The sequence below is a fragment of the Nothobranchius furzeri genome, chromosome 1, assembly GCF_043380555.1.
Source record: "Nothobranchius furzeri strain GRZ-AD chromosome 1, NfurGRZ-RIMD1, whole genome shotgun sequence".
NCBI classification, from domain to species: domain Eukaryota; kingdom Metazoa; phylum Chordata; class Actinopteri; order Cyprinodontiformes; family Nothobranchiidae; genus Nothobranchius; species Nothobranchius furzeri.
This window is the reverse complement of record NC_091741.1, coordinates 39557480-39581526: the sequence shown is the minus strand read 5'-3', so window position 1 is coordinate 39581526 and position 24047 is coordinate 39557480. Positions and strand designations below refer to the sequence as shown.

Sequence of the window (24047 nt, the reverse complement as noted above, 5' to 3'; positions counted from 1 at the left end):
GAGAAGGCGTTTGACCACGTCCCTCGGAGTGCCCTGTGGGGGGTACTCTGGGAGAATGGTGTACCAGGCCCTCTGATACGGGCTGTTAGGTCCCTGTATGACCGGTGTCAGAGCTTGGTCCGCATTGCTGGGAGTAAGTCGGGCTCATTCCCAGTGAGAGTCGGACTCTGCCAAGGCTGCCCTTTGTCACCGATTCTGTTCATAACCTTTATGGACAGGATTTCTAGGTGCAGCCAAGGTGTAGAGGGCATTCGTTTTGGTGGCCTGAGGATCAGGTCTCTGCTTATTGAGGATGATGTAGTCCTGTTGGCTTCATCAGAACGTGATCTTCAGCTTTCGCTGGAGCGGTTCGCAGCCGAGTGTGAAGCAGCTGGGATGAGAATCAGCTCCTCTAAATCTGAGGCCATAGTCTTGATTCGGAAAAGGGTAGAATGCCTTCTCCGGGTCAGGGATGAGGTCCTGCCCCAAGTGGAGGAGTTTAAGTATCTTGGGGTCTTGTTCACAAGTGAGGGAAAACTGGAGCGTGAGATCGATAGGCGGATTGGTGCTGCATCTTCAGTGATGCGGGCGTTGTACCGGTCTGTCGTGGTGAAGAGAGAGCGGAGTCAGAAGGCGAAGCTCTCGATTTACCGGTCGATCTACGCTCCTACCCTCACCTATGGTCATGAGCTTTGGGTAGTAACCGAAAGAACGAGATCGCGGATACAAGCGGCCGAAACGATTTTTTTCCGAAGAGTGGCTGGGCTCTCCCTTAGAGATAGGGTGAGATGCTGGGTCATTGGGAGGGGCTCGGAGTAGATTCGCTGCTCCTCCACATCAAGAGGAGCCAGTTGAGGTGGTTCGGGCATCTGATCAGGATGCCTCCTGGACGCCTCCCTGGTGAGGTTTTCCAGGCACGTCCAACCGGGAGGAGACCTAAAGGTAGACCCAGGACACGGTGGAGCGACTATGTCTCACACCTGAAGTACTTCAGTTCAGTTCTCCTTTAGTTGTCATTGCCATAAAGTACAATGAAAATGAAGTGCTCTACAGTCGGTGGAACATCTATTTACTAACATTATACTACTAATAAAGTATGTTAAAAATGAATAATAAAAACATATGATAAATACCTAAACACAATAGTAAAACACAAAAGCACACATACTCAACAGAATTGAACAAGATCCAATAATTTCTAGCAGCATTTAGTCTGGTGCTTTGAGTGTTTATCCCAGCCCTTATTGCTCTGTACCTTCTGCCTGAAGGCAACAGTTCAAACAGGGAGTGTCTAGGATGTGATGAGTCTTTTAGAATGTTGTGGGCTTTCTTGAGAAATCGGGTCTCTCTCCTTGAACGTTAATCTTTTTGTAGTGGAAGAGTTTGAATGACCTATGATCAATGGAGCTATGTTGTCAGAGGCCATTTTACCCCTGGTATGGTCTCCCATACAAGCCCCCACAATGCGGCTCAAAAATTGAGGCCAACCCGGAAGTACCAAAAATTGCAGTTCCACCGTCATCCACTAGGGGCTGGTGTCAGAAGCGAGCAAATCCTCATTGACTCCCACGTTAAAACTACCAATTTCACAGCAGAAATAAGCATGTTTACAGCCTGGTACCAAAATATGTTTTTGGTTTAAATGATCTAGTTTACACTCATGACAACTCTTGAGAGGGGTGAATTTTTTTTCTCATTCTTCTGTTTAAGTACATTAAAAGCCTAAAATTCTGTATAATTAATGAGCATCAGACCCACGTGACCGCAGAGCTAGCTCCGTGGAAAGGCCTCAGTCTGGCTTGGAAACTGTTCCGGGATTTTGAGTCTCTGTGTTTGTGTATTCTTTTTTGGATATTTTTGTGCAATTGTTGGACAAAATGACTTGCTGTGGCATTAATTGCACTAATAGAGCGTCCAAGGAGTCTCCACTTCATTTTTTTCAGTAAGTAAAATTATATTTATGTATTTTAGGTCACTGCCGAGCTGAGCTTAGATTTTAACATGTACTGTTTAACCATGAAATTTAAATGTAATAGGGTAAAACCCAGTGCATTTAACATAATGCTGCACTTTAGAAAATGGGTTGAAATGTAACATGTTGGTGGAGCTGGGTTCCGAATATCGGCTTGTGGAGCTCTCGGGAGACCGATGTTTTCCACCCATTTCTCCCCTCCCCGCAGCTCGGCGCATCTGTCTTATCGCGGCTTCTGTCTGCTGCGCGGGCTGCCGGCCGGCTTGTGGTTCTCCCCTCCCCGCAGCTCGGCGCATCGCTGTCTGATCGCGGCTTCTGTTTGCTGCGCGGGCTGCCGGCTTTCAGCAGCTTTCGGGAGACCTCTGTGTTCCACCCGGTTTTACCCAGCGGTCAGCCCAGCGTATCTCTGACTCAGAAGCTCTGGTGTTGTGCACAGTTAACTCCTGTTGTAGCTAGGTTGCTACCTCCGTTAGCTTAGCTCCCACCTCCGCGTTAGCTTTGGGTTAGCTTCAGGTTAGCTTGTAGCTGGTTCGACCGGGTGTCGTCAGTTGATCCCAGCCTTACAGCCACACCCCCAGCTCCACCTCTCTTCTCTTTTGTGGAATTGTCTGGGCTTAACGGAACCTGTGACACGGTCAAAATGGCGGTGGTGGACTGGCCACCTCCCATATAGCCTCAAAAATGTGTTATTGGAGCCTATGGAAACCCATTGTCCAATATTTATATGTCGATGCTCCCATAGCAAATTTGCGGGCAACGGTTAAGTGCTCGCCCTGTAATCGGAAGGTTGCAGGTTCGAGCCCCGCTCAGTCTTTTGCTATCGTTGTGTCCTTGGGCAAGACACTTAACCCACCTTGCCTGCTGGTGGTGGTCGGAGGGACCGGTGGCGCCAGTGCTCGGCAGCCTCGCCTCTGTCAGTGCGCCCCAGGGCAGCTGTGGCTACATCGTAGCTCATCCCCTCCAGTGTGTGAACGTGTGTGTGAATGGGTGAATGACTGTTGTAAAGCGCCTTGGGGGGTTCCAGGACTCTAGAAGGTGCTATATCAAATGCAGGCCATTTACCATTTGTCATTTGACAAGGGTGATGCTGAGAAATGTTCAAATGACCTTTCATGTGTGTAAACAAGAGCACCCAGCTTAGAGGGCTACCAGGGTCTGACCGTGGCCCGTGTGCGAGCGCCTCGTCGGTACCTTTCACCACTGGACCCAGCTAGGACCGTCCCAAACTGTTTTTTTGTGCTTGTCCACCTGTGCAGCCATGAAGTGTCTTGTGCAGTGTGGATCAGGTGGCAGATCAGGACAGCATGACTCAAATGGGTTCGGTTTGGTCCTTGAGAGGGGTCTGACTCTCAGCTGTGCTGGAGTTGCTCTGGTTGAGAGGTGGAGGGGCAAAACGGCCAATAGGTTTCCTCTTCATGGTGGATGGACTCAGCCTTGAAGATAGAGTAGGGAACTTGGACCTCTGGTAAAGAAGCCAGCTAAGTTAGCTCAGGCATTTGGTCAGACTGCCTCCTTAACACCTCCCTGGGGAGGCGTGTCCAGCTAGGATGCCCCTGTGTAACCCAGGACAAGTCGGAGGTATTATGTCTTCATGATAGTCAAGGAACACCCGGGGGTTCCGCCAGTGGAGCTGATGGAGTTTGCTGGAGAAAGGACGGTTTTAGCGGCCCTGCTGGGGCTGCCACCCCAGAACCTGGACCCTGATAAACAGACAGATGGATGAAGTGAAGGTACCCTCATCACATTAAGACTTACACTGGAGGAAGCGGGAGACGTCCTCCAGCTGTGGAATATTATCTGGCCTATAGCCACAGTATTTCTCCAGCAGGGGGAAGACCCGGTTGTGTTCACGACAGGCATGAGTCGGGTACAGGGTCTTTAGTTCCTTGAAGACTGTGCCCCATGTAGCCTTTTCCTCTTCTGTGTACTCCACCCTGGGGATAGCTTGACCACTGGGATGGAGACAAAGTTGCATTAGTTTGTATAAACAGCAGCACACATATTCATGTTTATTTGTTTGGTATTTGGGAAAACTAATATTTTTTAAATAAGTACATTAAGAATAACTAGAAATTCCAAGGAATTTTTAAATGAATGTTTTACTAATCCAAATCTATTGGCTTGCTCTTCTATTTTACTGTTGCACATTAGTAGTTTTCTAAAAGCAGTTTTTTTCCCGAATATTGTTTAAAGCCGGGGGTTGGCTTTGTGATCATGTTTATGGTGAATAACATTTATTGTTAATCGAGCTATAACCCCACCACACAGTTCCGGATTGATCTTAGTTAAGGAATCATTACTGTCTGTAGTTGTAGGCGATGTCAGCAAACTCCTTCCTGCGGGATCTGTACACGGGATCTGTGAAGCCCTGAGCACACACATGAAGAAAGGCCACATTAGAGCTCAGCCCAATCAAAGAGAGGAAATCCTGTGCGGAGTCTAAACCTCGTGGCCTTTGACAGCCTTGTGCACTCTGTCTCTTACAAGAGCGTGCACATGCAAATGCAAATTAAGCCTTTGTGCAGTGTTTTTCAGTTTATGATGAATTCATTTTGCTTTAATGATGGTGGCAAAAGGGAGCAATTATCTATAATTACAGGGTCTCAAAGCAATGACATCAATTTCTGTGTCTACACACTTTCCATTAGAAAAGATGAGAGTGAGCCCTGTCATCTTTGCAGCTCTGCTTTTGATGAGACGTGGGCGTGAATGTATTCACACACACACACACACACACACACACACACACACACACACACACACACACACACACACACACACACACACACACACACACACACACACACACACACACACACACACAAAGGATGTGGTAAACACAAGATGATGGATGAGTCAGAACTTACTGGATGATCAGCATCCAGCTCTGAACCATAACTGAGAATCTGATTGGCAAAGCGGTCCAAGTCCTGGATGTCCTTAGGGAACCACGGCACTGAAAAATAGTGACATTTATTTACGTTGCAAAGAAAAATCCTAAATAAGACCTCATTTGAATGAGGCGGTGGCCTTTGAGCTTTCATTGAGCTTTCAGTGAGACAAACAAAGGAGACATGTTTAGCTTGAATTATCTGCTGCAGGATTAATTATTTCTACTTCCTCTCTGATTTAAATCCTTAAATTGAAATAGATCATGTAGAATTGGACTAGCTTGGCATGGCTCAGTGCTCAGTGCACTGCTTGAATGGATTTATGACACAGAAGACACTGAAGTCTGGTCATTAATCTACATTTATGCAGTGTGGTCTAGCCTGGGGCCCCACCAGGACAACAGACTCTGAAGTTGTCTCCTCTACAAATAGGCTGTCTCCAAAATGGGCTGCAAGTATCCGCTTGTCCACTTGACCCTGACCAGTCGACCCAGACGTCTTTGGAACCCAGAGTAGGATCCTTGGTGGCCCTGTCTGTCTGAAATCACAATGACCTTGGCATGTCTCCCCTGCCTGTTATTCTGGGGATGAGACACAGACGGCTTCTGTTCCTACCAGGCCTGTTGGTCCTCAGTAGCTAAACTAATGCCTTTCTGGAAACAACTAATAAAGAGGTCCAAATGCAGGCGAGAGAACACCAGTCTTGTTGGCGACGCTGTCTGTTATGGAGTCTGGCTGCAGCCCAACACCCAGAACTACCCTCTAATGATAAATGGGACGTTTCAGCATTAATGGTGCCAGTTTTATTAGATTTCTCTGAGCCCTGCTAGCTGTGTGGGTGTGAAGATGCTAGCTTTTGATGGACATTCATGCTCGAGAACAATGAAAGTTTCTTGATCCTGTTTTAAATCTGATGGACTGGAGATGCTGCATCAGTTTTGTCTTCATCACTTTCTAAAAATGAAGCCAGAAATCCTCTTTATGGGCTCGAAACATGGGAGGCGACATCGCCTCTCCTCCATTCATTTTCAATGAGACATGCGCGACAAAGCGATAATCGCGGGTCTCCCTCCTACTAAGCGAAACGCGAAAAACGTGCGTGTGAAATTTTGCGCTCGTGCACGTGTCGTGCACAGGCGACCCAGCGACGCGATCCCAGAAAGTTGAAATATTTTCAACTTTTCATCGCTGTCGCTCGGATGAGGACCAATCAACGGAGGTTTTATTCACTGACCAATGAGCGGACAGGATGCTCCGTACACCTCCGAGCAAACATGAAGGAGAAGTTGATTATTATTATTGTTTTATAAAGTAAAATCAGAAGTAAGATTTCACATAACTCTAGCAGCACCTTGTGAAACATCATATCTACCACTTTATTAACTCTGAACCGCTTAAATAACCTTAATTCCCTCCAACCTGACACAGCCAAACAAAACAACGGAAGTTTCGATTTCGCCATGAAACAGAACGCGTAGACGGCTTTGCCGCTGGCCGCTGGCGCGGGTCGCCTCCCGTGTGTCAGGTAATAAAAGCGACAGCGACAAATTTCGCTGATCGCGGTCGTTTGTCGCCTCCCATGTGTTGAGCCCAATACTCTCACCACTGTTGTGTTTTTGGGCTAAATAAGAAGCTTCTGCTTCCTGGGCTGAATCAAATCAAACTCAAACTTTATTTATATAGCGCTTTTCATGCACAGCAAGCAACACAAAGTGCTTAACAGATTAAAACGACCCATATAACCCACATTCCCTCCCTTTCCCACACTTAAAACAATTATGACAGTTTTACCCCCCAATCCACAAGCCATTCCCAGGCGCGCGCGCATGCACACACACACACACATACACATCACACATGCACATAACACATTAAAAGACCAAAGTAAACACTAGGCTGAGCTCAGATTGGACAGGTAATGAAAGACGCGCCATCAAGGGAGCCATCTGCCTCGACAGCAGCGGATCCACGGCAGCAGCCAAGACGCCAATCCAGGGCGCCCTGGGAGGGAGGGTGGCAACCCCCACCAATACCTGGGCACTACCCCAGCACCCCAGCTGCCGCCACCGACCACCGGTCCCGAGGCAGAGGGCTCCACAGAGGAAACACTGGAAGAATTAAAATATGTGACATGTAAAATAACAAGAGCTAATACGGATAGTAAAATATCCAATAAAATGTGATTATAGAAATAAAACATAAATGTGTAACATAACAGTAATTAAAATAAATAAGTAAAACAAGCAATGCAATAAACGGTAATCAGTTAAAAGCTAAAATAAAAAAGGCGGGTCTTGAGCCTGTTCTTAAAAACATGAACGTTCTCTGCGGCCCTGAGATCCTCCGGCAGCCTGTTCCAGAGGCGAGGGCCGTAAGTCCGAGGGCCGAAAGTCCCCCTACACCACCCATCGGGCTTCTGATTTATGGAGAAAAATTATAATCATGAAAAATTTGTACCCCATTGATATCAAAGTTATTTAACCTGGTGAGTTAATGAGTTGGGTTCTCTGTAGCAGAAACGACACCAAGGATGCCGGGGTTGCAGCTCATCTGAAGACAGTGTTTGCGCTAGGGCTGGGGGTAAACGATTATTTTTAAAACGATTATTCTGACGATTATTTTATCGAATAGTCGACTATTCTAATGACTATTTATACAATTAATCTAATGATTATTTTTCTATTGCACAGTTAATAAAAACCAAAATATCTCTAATAAATTCCTCCAAAAAATTGATTAATTGTTACTGTAAGAGAATAAACACTACAGGCCTCCCATTTTGTATAACACTGCTTTTATTGTGTTGCGGTTGGTTATGTTCTGGTGACGTGTAGAACTTGGGAGTGCAGGCTGCTGCCTGAGAGGTGGTTGGAGACGGAGTGTCTCCATGCTGCTTGGTTTTGGTCACTTATGTGCGTGAGGCGAGTGGTGTTATGACTCCTCCTGGGGAGTTTGGCTCGTGTGCAAAAAGGAAGGGACAATAATGTGGCATTTAAAAGTTAAAATGATGATCAGGTTTATTTACAACAACAAAAAAACAAATCTTTCCATCCACAGGTTGGGAGTAATAAAACTAATTCTGCCTGTGGGGAATTAAAACAAAAGTACAGATAACTAGGGATGTCCCACTGGGCAAAGATTACTGGGTTTTGGACCAAAATAAGAATCTCCAAAGTTCCAAACTCTAAACTGGGCGGTTAAACCAAACTCAAGGTGACATTTTAAACTAAACCGAAAACCCACAACACTCTAAATGTAATAAAAGGGAGATTTTATTACATTTAGACATTTATTAATTTGTACCACAAATTATTATTTTTTATATGTGTTCAACATGTTTAAATATCGCTTGTTTAATTAACCAACATTTCTAGTGTACAGCGCCTTGTTTGGTTGTAATGCCTTGTGAATGCGCTTTATAAATAAAATCGGATTGGATTGGATTGAAAAAAGATGAACTCTAAACCAAAACGTAACAGCTTATCCAAACGCAAGAAGCTGTTAGCGAAAATGCTAACAGTAGCTTTACCAACGTTAAGTTCAAGTTGCCAGGTTTAAATAAACCAGAAACACCCAGCAGCAAACAGACCAGCACGGAGGAGAGACTGCTACCACTAAACAGCTCTCCTAATGTCTGAAAGAAGCTCCTTTATGAAGGGAGAAACGCTCCCGGTGATGTTCTACATCTGCGATAGAGACGAAGCAGCCCATCTGACCCCGGAAGTTGTTGTCCGTTGCCGGGAAACGAAGGCGGGCAAAACAGGAAAGGAACCTAGTAGCGGACGGACGTTGTTCCGGGTCTTCGGTATTTGGCGGAGATGTTAGTGAAGGCGGAGAAGAGGGTGAGCTAGAGGAAAAACAGGCAGATTCCACCTCAATTTACAAACTCCTGGGGATGCAACAAGTGGGCGCGGTGCGTCGACTACCGGATCTGACGTCGACGAATTTTTAGAATCGAGCCGTCGACGTCATCGACGCTTCGCTACAGCTCTAGTTTGCGCTATGATGGATTTGCATCCCAGTAGGCTGTTTTTGTACGGGTTAAGCCCCGATCACACTGTGCGATTTGCAGCCGCCTTAGCCAAATCCCTCGTCGAGAGCGTAATCGTGTAAAAACGGTGAATGTGAGGGTGATTTGCAAATCTGTTATTGTCGAATGTGACCGGTTCTGCGACTGCTTTTTGAGCCGTTCCACGACCCAAATCAGCCTCCGACAGTCTACAAGCACGCTTGAAAACCTACGACTGCTGTCTGCAACCGACCAATGAAAACACACCTTTGTGATGTTGCAGCAGCAATACTTATGTAACTACACACCAGATTTTATTTTTGTTAATAGACCAAGTTAAACCGGAGTGATACTAAAAATAGTTAAACTTCATTTTTAGACCATCAGCTGAATTGTGAAAACCTTGATTCTGTGATCTGTACGAGTGTGAGAGAAAATGTGCTCACGAACATAAAAACATGAGATCCCTTTGCTGTTAGTGGAAATCTCACATATTCAACCGATAAGGATGGTTCAGTGGCGTTTTACTGCAGAGGGACAGAGGAAGACAGCGGGTGTGAGCGGTCCCACGGAGCGGAGCTGGGAGACAGAATTCACGGCGAAAGTTTAGATATTGCAGCGATCTGTGACAGATTGTTACCTCTCTGTACCTTAGTGGGTTTTTATGTATAAAGGAGGATGAAAAGGATGAATGTCCAGCTGAAAGATCAGCGGTTTACCCGGAAAACGGGAAAGGAAACCCGAAGCTGGAGTCTGGCGCCAAAGCGAGGGTTTTAAAAACGAAGCTTCTTGGAGGAAGATGAGTTGAAGTTTTTTTTTTTTTTAAGTTTTGAAGTTTTTTTTTATTGCCATTTGTGTGCCAAGTCACAACATTAGGAAATTGCTGCGGTATTTTGGTGCAGAAGGTAAGATAGAAAAAAAAATTAATTAAGAGATTAGCAAATATAAGAACTAATAAAACACTCTGATAAAATTATTAATGTAAAAAGTGGCAAGAATTAGAGAAGCAGCTATCTACTCCGTGTAGGTACTAATCTGAGTGTTTGTTGAATGGTTCAAGCACAGCATCGGGTCACGTGACTGGGCCCAATCAACTTGAGTGGGCTGCCCCCCACTCAAGTTGATTGGTTGGGTCATGAGTTGACACTAAAAAGGAGTGTTTTTATCTTTTCAGCTTTGTTTTGGTTAGCAGTCTGCTTAGTGACGTATGCTTTGGGAGGTGCACTCATGACGTAGCGTGTCCTGCTGGAGAGAGGCGTCGTGCAGTCTGCCTCACTGAAATCTTTTGTCGTACGGTGTGCCACCTCTCTGGAGTTCTCAGTGTGGCATGAACCATCCTGTGCGACGGCCAAAAATCGCACAGTGTGATCCGGGCTTTAGGGGTGTGAATAATCTACTTCAGAAACTCTGATCACATAAGACTTTTTGAATGCGCGGAGTTCTTTTAGGAGCTTTGATGTTTACGTAGAGCCTAAAATGAACAGTGTTCACATTTTAAGACTGCAGTTACTATTTACGTCAGCTGATGGCAGAGTTGTGCTGTTTACTGGGGATTTGAATAAAAACCATGACACTATACACACATTATCATTATCTGAACCACTTATTCTCACAAATGGAACAAGTGTCTAACTCCAGCACTCATCAGGCGAGAAGTGGGGACACCCTGGACAGGTCTCCAGTCCGTCACAGGGACTTGCAACCAATCATATACTCACTCACACTTAGGGACAATTTAGAGTGTCACTTTAACCTAACATGCATGTTTTTGGTCATTGGGAGCGAACCAGAGTTTCCTTTAAATGAGTACAAGCTCCACACAGGAAAGCTGCAGGTGGAATCTGAACCAGCAACCTCGCTGCAAGGCAACATTGCTATGAAAAATAAAGTTGGACTCTACATCATTGAATGTGTGGGGATCATAAGTGAAGGTAATTAAGATGTATTTATGTTTGTGTTTTGCCCTCATTCTGCCACCTTTACGTACTTCAGATCAGCTCCGAGTTAGAATAAAATAACACGACTCGTGTTTCATGTTTAGACGGGCCTACTTTCTGTCTTCAGAGGATAAGCACACACGCACTAACCCGTGTCCTTCTGTTTGTTGCGTGAAAGCTCGTGCACGTGGCCGCTGATTTGAGTACGCAGGCCTTCGATGACTTCATCCAGAGCCTGAGCACAGCTGGGGTCCACGCTGATGAAGAACTCGTACTCTTCTTTGTTCATCCGTGACGGACGGGACTCGATGTGCGTCAGGTTGATCCCATTCTCCTAAAAGAGAAAGGCATGAACATTTCTAATGTCTGCTTAAAATCCCTCTGCTACTTTCCGAAACCTCTTCATGGTTTATTCTTGTTTTGTTTTCAAGCATCAAAACTGACTTTTGAAGTATTACAGTTTTTTTTATTGCTAATATGCGTTTTTCAAAACTGTACGTTTCTTTCGAAACTGCACACACAAAACCCCAAATATCACACACAAATTGCTAAACTCTTGGCATCCCTTTGCAAAAAAACTCTGCCATCAAATCTCGTAACATATTCACAAAATGAAACGCGTGTTTTCATTTGGTAAACACAGCCATATTTTCACATGACACACACATACCATTCATTGAATAAACACAACACCACCAAGCATGGAAAGAACACTGAAGAGCTAAACTGAAAATACAATTAGAGAAATGCAATACACTGAATCTATTACAATGCCCACTTCTCTCATAGACAAACATTAGACATCACACAAATTTTGAGACAAAATATTTTATTTTTACCCCCACCCCCCAGCCCAACCCCCCACCAAAATCAAGCATAATCATGGGGCATCATGCCTCTAGTCTCTGTCTGGCCAGAGGGCCTCGTCAACATTGCAGGCGATGTCCTGGTCCAAACAGCGCTGGACGTACCACCTCGAGTGCCTCATGAAGCCCTGACAGGCCTCAAAGCCCACATCTCTACAAGCCTCCTCCATGGCTTGAAGCAGTGGGACCTTGCTCTGTGGATCCCTTTCGTACACCTTCCACCTCCAGGCTGAGAAAAACTCCTCAGTGGGATTGAGGAAGGGGGAATAAGGTAGAAGGTATAATACGGAAAACCGTGTGTGGTCCTGAAACCACTCATGCACCTGGACAGCCTTGTGGAAACTTACATTGTCCCAAATGATTATAAAGTTGACCCGCTGTGGTTTATCTAGGTCAGTGGTTCCCAAACTTATTTAGCCGCGCACCCCCTTCTATGTCCCGACCACGTTGACACCCCCCCCCCCAGCCCCACATCAGGGCATGGCTATATATATATATATATATATATATATATATATATATATATATATATATATCAGAGTTCACGCTAAAGCAGGGGTCGGCAACCTGTTCCCATCAAAGAGCCATTATTACCCGTTTCCCACAGTAAAGAAAACACTGGGATTCACAGCAGCCGCTGCGTTGTGGGCGGGGCCTACCCTCAGACAGCAGAGCGCTGCTCACAACAGGTGACAGCAGCCAGTACCGGTCGCTCATGTACGTTAAAGTTATCTTTCATAAGACGATAATCAATAAAACGATTTATATAAAGTGGATCCAGAAGTTGTAGCCCGTCTCTGCCTACAATATTTTGATATTTTTCACCCTGTTGGTGATTTTACTGAGCAGGTGCCACTTTTGTCATACGTTTCTTTTTAAAACATGTTTAGACTGTTCAGAATACAAATCCAGGCTCTGTCACGTTTGATTGTTGTAATTAAACTTTGTAGGTGGGGAAGGTCAGAAAAGGATCCGATCATTTTGTTTTTCCCTCATTTACAGTGACGGAGATAACGGCGCAGTGCGCCTTGCTCTGGTGTTAATCAAGTAAAATTTTATCTCTTTGCAACAATTTTCACAAGAAAACAAAACAGTCAAAAGCAAGGCTTGTGTTGACCGGACAGTTCCCGTATTTGACCGTTTATTTTGACGGAGAAAGAATAGAAAGAATTACCCCGACGCAAGCAGACGAACTGACACTTTATTCGTTTCGCAAATCGCAGATGTAGCTAAATCACTCAAGAAAAGATTCCCATCTGAACATCTGAGCTGGACACTGCTCAGCGCAGCTCACTGTCAGCGTGTACATAAGGTGCACAGCGAGCTGAAGATGTGGAGAGGGGCTTTGAACGCGTTGCAGAACCAGAGCGCATGCAGGAAGATTCCTTCCACTGAAGCGAGTTTTCCAAACCCGGTCTCTCAGAGAGACTTGTCACTTAGAAAATGTTCCCTGATGATGAAACTTTGGCTGAATTGTGCTTGTTCCTGTCTCCAATGTGGCGTCTGAGGAGAGTCCCAAAATCTCACATCGTCTTCAGCTCAGAAAGCGCCTATGATTACGCACAAGCGCGACGCGTCAACCCGGTCTCACAGTAAGACCAGGTTGGACCTGTTCAGGTTTACGCAGACAATCTTTACATTTAGAATTGGCTTACAGATGTAAAATTAATGCAGTAAAATATAAAGGATTTTATTTAAATATCCATTCATTATTTTACAAGCACAGAGAGCCGCATCAGATGGATGGAAGAGATGCATGCGGCTCCAGAGCCGCGGATTGCCGACCCCTGAGCTAGGCCATGTGAAGAGGACACACGCACACACACACACACACACACACAAGCAAAATATACTTGTTTTCAATGACATTTATTGGGCCCACTAACATTTTCTTAGGCCCACCTACAAATGAGTTTCTGGCTACGCTAATGGTGACTTTTGACAGACTTCTCTGAGCTCCACAGCCATTACACTTTTCACCTCGCGCACCCCCTAGCGGCAGCTCGCTCACCCCCTAGCGGTAGCTCGCTCACCCCCAGGGGTGCACGCACCACACTTTGGGAATCCCCGATCTAGGTCATCAGGTTGAACAAGCGCATCATACAGGCCGTTTAGGAATTCCAGTAGCAGGGCTGCGTTGTATGCCCCTAGGTGGGCATGTCGTAGGATGCCATGGTGGTTCATGGCCGCACACACAGTGACGTTGCCACCACACAGGCCTGGGACCTTGATTATGGCCCGCTGGCCAATCACATTTCTTCCCTGGCGCCTCTTTCTCCTCCTCCTCCTCCTCCTCCTCCCGTATGCACCCCTCTCCTTCTCTGTTGTCTCCATTGCTCATCAAACAAAACAGAGCGTCAAGCCTCCTTTTATGCTGCAGTCCCTGATTACAAATTGCTCGCCAGACTTGAAAGTTTAGAGATTTGAATATTTGTGTGTTGTTGATTGAAACTTTGAGAATTGATGTGAGAAGTGTGTGTAAACCTGAAAATTGTGTGCTGTGTTTTGACAGCAAGGCAATGTGAAATTGACATCAGAGTGTAAAGGAGGAAAATCAGAGTTCTAATACGAGAAGGAAATCTTAAGTAGTGATAAATTGAGTCAAGCGATTGGGAACAGAAGTAGAGGTTGTGAAAATTGTGCCTCATTTTTGCTTTTTGACTTTTAGCAATAAAAAAAAAACATTGTTTTCCCAGCTTTCTAGACGTCTTTCAGAGGATTAAACCGGAAGTATTTGTTCAACACAGTCCTGAAAGATAAGAAAAGTGTTTAAAAGTTTAGACTCATCCTTAATCTTAAGAATTTCTGCATTATGAGTCAGTATATGAGCAGATTTGGAGAAGCTTTTAAAACAAGAATTTCAGTTAAAGCTGCACCACAGCTTCTCCTCTACCACTAGATGGCAGTATTCCATTATTGATCAACCTGTGAGGCGTCCATCAGGACCTGAGGTCATACATAGCCTTACTGGACAAACGACTGCACTCAGAACCACTGATTCTTAAATAAATCACTCAAGCATCCAGATGTTTCACTTTCCAACTGAAACCCCCAAATCACAGAGTTCCCAGATGGTTCTGGTAGCAATTTGCAAGTCTTTACTAATGGCTGACGTGCGAGGAACCTATCACACGTGTGAAGGCAGTTTTGTGTGTGTATGTGTGTGTGTGTGTGTGTGTGTGTGTGTGTGTGTGTGGTCAAAATGTTTTCTTGTTTATGTAATTTTGGGGAGGGAGAGGGAGTGTGTTGTTCTCGGTCTGCTATAGGCTCGATAAAGTGGAGGGCGTAAGTGAGGGCCTCCTGTTTTCACCCATCTGGATCCTATTCTACATTTATGGGTGCTTTATTGGGCCTTTTAGGTTCAACATGACCAGGGATGAGTCAGCATCTCAGAAACTTACTATATGAAAGAATGCCATCGAATTATTTTCCACAGATTTATTACTGTTTACATTATTTAATTTTGTTGCAGAAGAGAAATCTGTAAGCTTTACAATCCAAAGAGACATTTTTCCCCTCAGTCCACCACAATAAAACTTGTTTAGAGCCACAACTGTTACAGGAAGAAAAAAAAGACGGTGAGAAATAAAGGTTTGTGTTTTGGTCAGAAATGTCAGAGTAAGCGATAATTCTGAGATTAGAATCAGGATTTTATTTTTCTGTGCCTAAAATCTAAAATATTTTTGTTTCCTCCTGTGTAAATATCTAAGAGATGTATTTAATCGCCTTTATTTATTATTAGGCGTTTAAATTAGGGGAAAAAATAAGAAATAGACGTGTTTTTTTTCCTTTGGGAAGCTGATAATTGTGGAAATTGATGGAAAAGAAAGATCTAAAATGATTACTCAAACTTTTAGTGTCTTTCTGTGATTGCACTTAAATTTGATCATCCCATGAAAAACATAAAAGCCGCCTAAACCTGATGTTTTGCTGTTTAAAACCAGAGCCAGTCTAGCTGCAGGAGGCAGATTCCTGTTCTAGAGAGAGCCCATAAAATAAAACAGTTACATTAAAGAGCAAGTCACCCCCAAATCAACTTTTTCCCCTGATAAACTATATAAATGCGTGTCTAATCATGCTGCAGACACGTGTAGTCAATAGTTTTGCACTTTAGTGCATTTTAGTTAAAATTTTGATTTTCTGCCTAAAACTGTCAGTGTTGTGCTGTTGTCAGGTAAAAACTCTGCTCTGCATTTGAATTTAAATCTGCCATCGTTATTGGCTAAAGCCTGATTTATGCTTCTCCGTCTGCGTCAGTGCGGAGACACGCAACGCCATTACCCGTCATTGCGTAGGGCTCCGGCAGGCACACAAGTACGTACGGAGTCGAGCTCTCTTTTTAAACATCCGTCGAACGAGACTGATTAGGCAAGCTTGTGATTGGTCAGGACGCCGCTGTTTACAGCACCGCCATTGCGCCTTCAAAAACAAAGAGAGCCGAGGATAACTAGAGGCAGACACGGAGAAGCTTGAAGAATACCTCGCGAAAAAACTCTAAAAGCATGAACGTTTAATTCCCCGTGACTGGAGGAGTGAAAAGATGCGCAGCAAGCGTTTTATTTGTGGACGGAAATGACAGGAAACGTGGGTTTAGAGGTGGCGAGCGCATGAAGTGGAGGAGAATGAGAGACAAATACATCCATGTTAAAAGTATCTTATATACACAAAAAACACAATATAAACACACTATCTTGGACCGATACATGACAGGATAACACAGAACAGCGCTACGCCCTCTGTTGACCTGGCGAGGAATTGCTTTGCAACACTCTCCAGGAGACGGAGAAGTATGAGAGCAAAACGCTTCCGTCAATCCGTGCGTGTCTGTCTCTTGCAGAGCTGACGGAGAAGCATAAACCAGGCTTAAGAGAGACCCTAGAATGTTAGCTGGTACCATATGATGTCACAATGTCGTTGTGAGCCTGTGTGTGTGTATTTGTTAGTGACTCCGCCCTCTCGGTCTGCTAGGCAACTGCATTTGTTGCATTTTTCAAACATGAAGTGCAGGGTTTGAAATTAAATTTTTTACTCACCGGTCAAGTTGGCTGGTAGATGATGAAAATCTACCGGCCAAGCATATTTTTTACCGGCCAAAATTCTAAATGATTTAGATCTACCTAAAGCATGTAATTCTATATTATGTTGATTCCAAACAGAGTGACAAAATAATTAAAACATCAATTAATAAGGAAAACAACTCTTGTCACTTTTACTATTTATTTATTTTTAGAGATGTTTTTATGAACTCTTTCATTGAAATCTAGTCAGACTCCTTGTTTTCTCTGTCCATGAAGTCTGGCCTCCTGCTTCTGACACCGTCTTTGTGCCAAAGCCTTACAGCCTCATTTGGGTCATAGTCCTTGATCTCTGGAGAACACAGCTGCACCATGAGAATATCTGAAAGTGTGTCAGGGCTAGGGTTGTCACGGTAACCGGTGTAGCAGTAAACCCCGGTAAAAAAGTTGACAATAATAATAACCGTCTTGTTTTTAAAATATATATATATATTATCTCATTGGATTAGCGTGGCTGCGGTGTAGACGCGGTGACCCTTACCAGCCACCGTATCTTCTGCTGAAGTTGCCGGCGGCACATGCGCACTTTGTTGTTTACGACCAAAACTTTCTTTAAGCTAAAGCTGAAATAATGGCAGGAGGAGACGGCACTCGGGACATTTATTATCCCTCAAAGAAGACAAAGTCGGAAGTATGGGCATTTATTGGATATTTGAAGAATGCCGAGGGACAGTTGTCTGTGAAAGGCAGCAACACTACGTGGCCATCATAATGTAGCCATTGTCTCACGACTCCGCCGTCTCCGGTTCGCCACTTTTCACAAAATCTTCTGGTTGCCACTGGTCCTGGTGGTTTTTCTTCCAGTTCGACGAGTTTTCTTTTGGAAGGCTGGCTGACTCCAGTTAAAAACCGCCACATTTCTCCGCTAGTTTTAACACGAAGCTAACGGCTAACTTGATAAACTGATTGAATGGCATAGGTGACGTTGGATGCGGCTCTCACGTTTCGCGTACGTTTGTGGACGTTGCATGCAGGCGGGAGGAGTATCAGACATCCATGGAAGATGACTGATAAACATAACTAATTTGGTGCAAACATTTACTCGCCAGGTGGCAGATAGAGCTCAAACATTAACTCGCCAAATGGAGCAATTTGCTCGCATTTGGCGAGTGGCGAGTGTTAATTTCGGACCCTGATGAAGTGGGAGTGGAGTAATACTCTGGTAGGGGGTGACTTGCTCTTTAAACTTTACTGACGCTGACCTTTTAATTTTTTTTTATCAAAAACAAATGAGTTGTGTCAAAAACAAAACAGCAATTGCCTTTTTTTTTTTACCAAAATGAAAAACTTAACATTTTCTGCTGTTTGAGGCCCTCGCCAGCTCATGAAGTTTTAAAATTCCCACCCCCAGCATCGGAGCTCTGTACCCGTCAGAGCCGTCCCGCAGTCCGTGAGGCTATTGACAACTGCGCTAGGGTCGCCCCAGCTCGAGGTCGGTGTCCGGCATGACTCGTCACAAGAAAGCCCTGCTGCTGAGTCACATGCACACCGAGTCGGATAAGCAGCGTGGCAGCTTTGATGTGTGACTTTCATAATGAAACAGATTAGACATGAGAGCAAACACATGATGGGCTTCACAGAGTTGGAAAAACCTAGAAGATTTTTCTCCTTTAAGCTGCGTTCATTAGACTATAAGCACTTACGTATTCTATAGAGGAATCGGCTCTTGTTAAATCAGCCGGGGGTGTGTTTGTGGTTCCTGGGAAACTCGTGCGTTCTTTAGAAGAGTTAAAAAGACAGGAGTAGGAGGTGTGGAGGCAGGGGTGGTGCAGGGGGAGTATCAGCACAGAGGGAGCTCATAGGTTCAACCAGGACCCTGATGTTTACAGCTGCACTCTGAGGGCAGATTTAGGCAAATACTTGGTATCGATCTGTGTCAAAACATCACGTTTCCACCCCTGAATAAGGACACCAACATGTCAGAGACATGGGAGGATGACACGTATCCAGGAAATAACTCCAGATCAGTCATAACGCCTCAGGGAAGAAGCTGTTCCTCCGCTTAGAGGCTGCTCAGTCTTCTGCACGAAGGACAGAGGGTGGAGAGTAAAGGAGGCTTTAGAGAGATCTACAGGATTTTAGTCTTGCTTTGGTCTCCTCGAACTTTAAGCATCAAAACTAGAAGTTTGTGAGCAACCAGTCAAACATGATCTTTACTTTTCACTGGGTCTATCTAGTTCAGGCAATCTGAAAGTATGGTGTCACGTCAGAACAGAGAGGAAGACATTTAAACCGTTTTCATTAAATTATAGATTTATTCCCGCAGATGAAGCCCTTTATCAACACTTTCCAGTGGGTGTAAATGTCAGTATTTGCTTTTAGATGTTCATATAATTTACGTTTGATGCTCCAAATTTGAATTTTATGCCTCCGAAGTTTAATGTTTCATACATTAAGGTAAATAAATGGATATTAAACTTCACTATAAGATAAACCGATCATTTTCATGTGCTCAGGTGTCTCTTTGTATTGTGTAATTCTGCCCTTGGGTGAATTTGAGGGCATAAATTATGGGATTGTATCTTCTTTTCTTTTGCAGAAGAGGTCCAGGAGAAGCACTTGGAGAACGTGACCTTCTGCCACATTAATTATGTTTATTTCTCACAGTTAAAAATCTGTATTGGCTGTAAAGAGAAGGGAGGGTTCAGTGAAAGAGATGCACTCTGGGAATTGTAGGATTAAGACTCATTCATTAGCACCTCTGCTGTGTTTTTATCAAATGCCCAATTAACCAATAAAAAAATGTAGTCGTTAACTTTTATACAAAACTAATTCTACATGTTATTTTCAGGTTTTATTAATCTTTATGTACAAATAAATGGTTAATCTCTTCAACCTGCATAATCCACAAGTGAATGGCTAGAATGAAGTTTTGTTTAGCGTGTTTTTATTCTGTTATTATAGAAACCTTGGAGGTAGCATGCTGTGTTTACACTCCAAACATCCCAGGTAAGATCAGTTCTGCCCAAAAGGCACAAAATGACACAAACATCTCAGTTTTGTCAGTTTCTAGACCCTGATGCTGTTGGGATGAACTGAGCCAATTAAAAAAGATTTTTTATCGCCACCACAGTTGAAAGTGTAGCTGTTGCAACTCCGTTGTGTTTAGCAACACGTTAATCTGTAACCTAAACACGAGTGGCCTGAGAGTGCGTCATCCGCTCCTCGTTTGGGTCGCCAAAGTAACTTTATTATTATAGAGTTAAAATAAAAAGGAGCTGTTAGAGGCAACATAAATAATAGATCGTATTATCAGTTCACATGTGAGGATTTCATTTTCTACTTTAAAATAAAATAAACACTTTGAAGCTTTTTGGAAAATAAGTGAAGAGTTTTACAAAAACAGATGATGATCCTTTTAGTGCATTTTAAAAATGCATCTTTGTATTATTATCAGTAAAAGTTTGTTGATTTTGATCCAGATATCTGCTTTTGCAAATGAACTGAGTCTTTTGGTTAAAGTTGTGTTCAGAGCCAGTTTTATGGCTCTTTATCAATTATCAGAACTTTATTTGATCAGATCAGCGGTAGTTTTTACCTCAAACAGCTTCAGAGCCTTGGCCAAAGCTCCCACCTCCTCCTTCAGGGAGAAGATGCAGGAAATCACCTCCGACTTCTTGTTAGTCTCCTCCTCCAGATATGAGCCTCTCCTCTTCTGCAGGAAAAAAAAAGACACATAACTTTTAATGAGTAAATCTAAAGTATTATCAATTTAAATTCTTATAGATTTATATATTTAAGGCTACAAGAGCTCAAAGACTTTAAACAGTTTGACCTGTAGAGGTTAACCCACGACTTTTACTGCTACGAACACATAAACAATAAATAAATAAACACCTCTGCAGAAGCAGACAGTACATCTAGATAACTCACAGAGTTCATTTGAAATCTTGCTAATTTAACAAAAACAATGTCTGGAGCACAAATGATGGTTATGCTTTAGTAAATTTTAAAAAAAGTACCCAAAACCAGAAATTCAGACGATAATAATAATAATAATAATAGTTTGTGGATGATGTCATTGTTTGTATTTTTCACCCCATCAGCTGTTAGGTCTTCTATGGGGCATCTAGAAAAGTCTCTGTGCTGGCAGCTGCATTATTGTTGCTATAAGAAAGAAAAGAACCTGATATTTCTGGAATAATAAACGCAGCAGGAGTTTGTATGTATCTTACCCCTGTGCCCGGCTGTCCCGTCTCTCCCTCCGGGTGGAGGCTACCGTTCACTCGCTTGTCCATCCTCCGGTGCGGCAGGTGAAGGTGTTCTGCTTGCTGATGCTGAGCTGGGAGCTTCTAGCTGCTGTGGGGAGCTTCGGTCTTTAAAACCAGCCGGTTTAACGGAGCCACGTGACCCCGCACTCCCCCCTCTGCGCTGTTTGTCACGGGACGATTGTTGTGAAACGCGTCTGTCCTGGCAGGCTCGTGTGGTTCACTTTACGCACCGCTGCGGCTCCAGGCTGAAACTTTTTATTCCTCTTTTCTGACCTGATGAGATCAGGTGGAAACGTCCTCAGACGCGTCACGTGACAGAGGGGGAGCTCAGCGCAGCAATGAGATCGCAATATCAGGACGAAATTACGTCCCCGACAGGAGGTGTTAAAATGCGAAGGAGGGGGTAACATAAGAAATACGACAGTGGAGTTAAAATGGTTTTAATTGTTGTAAAAGGTTCTAAAAACAAGAGCAAACAGATGGCGAGCATTATTAAAATAATGCAAAACGAAAAATCCACTATAAGGTTAACAGTTAAAAGACAAATTATCAACTATATAAAACTTTAAACTTTAAAACTTTATTAAAAGTTTTACCAAACTGAAGTCGTCGTCGTCTTCCTCCGCTTATCCGGGTCCGGGTCGCGGGGGCAGCATCCCAACTAGGGAGCTCCAGGCCGTCCTCTCCCCGGCCTTGTCCACCAGCTCCTCCGGCAGGACCCCAAGGCGTTCCCGGACCAGATTGGAGATGTAACTTCTCCAACGTGTCCTGGGTCGACCCGGGGGCCTTCTGCCGGCAGGACATGCCCGAAACACCTCCCCGGGGAGGCGTCCAGGAGGCATCCTGACCAGATGCCCAAACCACCTCAACTGGCTCCTTTCGATCCGGAGGAGCAGCGGTTCTACTCCGAGTCCCTCCCGAATGTCCGAGCTCCTCACCCTATCTCTAAGGCTGAGCCCGGCCACCCTACGGAGGAAACTCATTTCGGCCGCTTGTATCCGCGATCTCGTTCTTTCGGTCATTACCCAAAGCTCATGACCATAGGTGAGGATTGGGACGTAGATCGACCGGTAAATCGAGAGCCTGGCTTTCTGGCTCAGCTCCCTCTTCCCCACGACAGATCGGCTCAGCGTCCGCATCACTGCAGACGCCGAACCAATCCGCCTGTCGATCTCCCGATCCCTCCTACCCTCACTCGTGAACAAGACCCCGAGATACTTAAACTCCTCCACTTGAGGTAGGACCTCTCCCCCGACCCGGAGGTGGCAAGCCACCCTTTTCCGGTCGAGAACCATGGTCTCAGATTTGGAGGTGCTGATCCTCATCCCAGCCGCTTCACATTCGGCCGCGAACCTACCCAGCAAGAGCTGAAGGTCAGAGCTGGATGAAGCTAGGAGGACCACATCATCCGCAAAAAGCAGAGACGAGATTCTCCTGCCACCAAACTCGACACACTCCACACCACGGCTGCGTCTAGAAATTCTGTCCATAAAAGTGATGAACAGAACCGGTGACAAAGGGCAGCCCTGGCGGAGTCCAACCCTCACTGGGAACAGGTCCGACTTACTACCGGCTATGCGGACCAAACTCACGCTCCTCTGGTAAAGGGACTGAATGGCCCTTAACAGAAAGCCACCCACCCCATACTCCTGGAGCGTCCCCCACAGGGTGCCCCTGGGGACACGGTCATAAGCCTTCTCCAAATCCACAAAGCACATGTGGATTGGTTGGGCAAACTCCCATGCCCCCTCCATCACCCTTGCAAGGGTATAGAGCTGGTCCACAGTTCCACGGCCAGGACGAAAACCACATTGCTCCTCCTCTATCTGAGATTCAACTATCGATCGGACCCTCCTCTCCAGTACCCTGGAGTAGACCTTTCCAGGGAGGCTGAGGAGTGTGATCCCCCTATAGTTGGAACACACCCTCAGGTCACCCTTCTTAAAGATGGGGACCACCACCCCGGTCTGCCACTCCCTAGGAACTGCCCCCGATGACCACGCAATGTTGTAGAGACGTGTCAACCATGACAGCCCTACAACATCCATAGCCTTGAGATACCCAGGACGAACCTCATCCGCCCCCGGGGCTCCGCCGCTGTGTAGTTGTTTGACTACCTCAGCAACTTCTGCCCCCGAGATCGGACAGTCCATCCCCAGGCCTCCCAGCTCTGGTTCCTCCTCGGAATGCGCATTGGTGGGATTGAGGAGCTCCTCAAAGTATTCCTTCCACCGTCCGACTATAGCCTCAGTTGACGTCAGCAGCTCCCCATCCCCACTGTAAACAGTGTGAGCGAGTTGCTGCCTTCCTCTCCTGAGGCGCCGGACAGTTTGCCAGAACCTCTTTGGAGCCGATCGATAGTCTTTCTCCATGGCCTCACCAAACTCCTCCCACGCCCGAGATTTTGCCTCGGCAACTGCCACTGCTGCACCCCGCTTGGCTATCCGGTACCTGTCTGCTGCCTCCGGAGACCCACAGACCAGCCACGCCCTGTAGGCCTCCTTCTTCAGCCTGACGGCTCCCCGAACCTCTGGTGTCCACCAGCGGGTACGGGGGTTGCCACCACGACTGGCACCGGCCACCTTGCGACCACAGCTAGCAACAGCCGCCTCGACAATCGCAGAGTGGAACAAGGCCCACTCGGACTCAATGTCCCCCACTGCTCTCGGGACGTGGTCAAAGCTCTGCCGGAGGTGGGAGTTGAAGACCGTCTTGACAGGTTCTTCTGCCAGGCGTTCCCAGCAGACCCTCACTATGCGTTTGGGTCTGCCAGGTCTACGCGGCATGTTCACTTGCCATCTGATCCAACTCACCACCAGGTGGTGATCAGTTGACAGCTCCGCCCCTCTCTTCACTCGGGTGTCCAAAACATACGGCCGCAGGTCAGATGATACGACTACAAAATCTATCATCGACCTGTGACCTAGGCTGCCCTGGTACCAAGTGTACCGGTGGGCATCCTTATGTTCGAACATGGTGTTCGTTATGGCCAAACTGCGGCTTGCACAGAAGTCCAATAACAAAACACCGCTCGAGTTCTGATCAGGTGGGCCGTTCCTCCCAATCACACCCCTCCAGGTCAAGCTGTCATTGCCCACGTGAGCATT

At 45.4% G+C, this 24047-nt stretch overlaps 2 protein-coding genes across 2 annotated transcripts in view; one reads left to right on the top strand and one right to left on the bottom strand.

Annotated features, from left to right (window-relative positions):
* pah (phenylalanine hydroxylase) overlaps positions 1-21085 on the bottom strand; it is a 29884-nt gene extending 8799 nt beyond the window's left edge. The window contains exons 1-6 of the mRNA XM_054739798.2: positions 20905-21085; positions 20268-20384; positions 10939-11122; positions 4819-4907; positions 4252-4319; positions 3707-3903 (exon numbers count right to left, since the gene is read on the bottom strand). Of these exons, the coding sequence (XP_054595773.1) occupies positions 3707-3903; positions 4252-4319; positions 4819-4907; positions 10939-11122; positions 20268-20384; positions 20905-20967 (718 nt within the window). The 5' untranslated portion in view covers positions 20968-21085. The remainder of the gene's footprint in view (positions 1-3706; positions 3904-4251; positions 4320-4818; positions 4908-10938; positions 11123-20267; positions 20385-20904) is intronic.
* The window catches only part of LOC107386787 (uncharacterized), a 203252-nt gene that overhangs the window by 20408 nt on the left and 158797 nt on the right, over positions 1-24047 (top strand). The window lies entirely within an intron of this gene.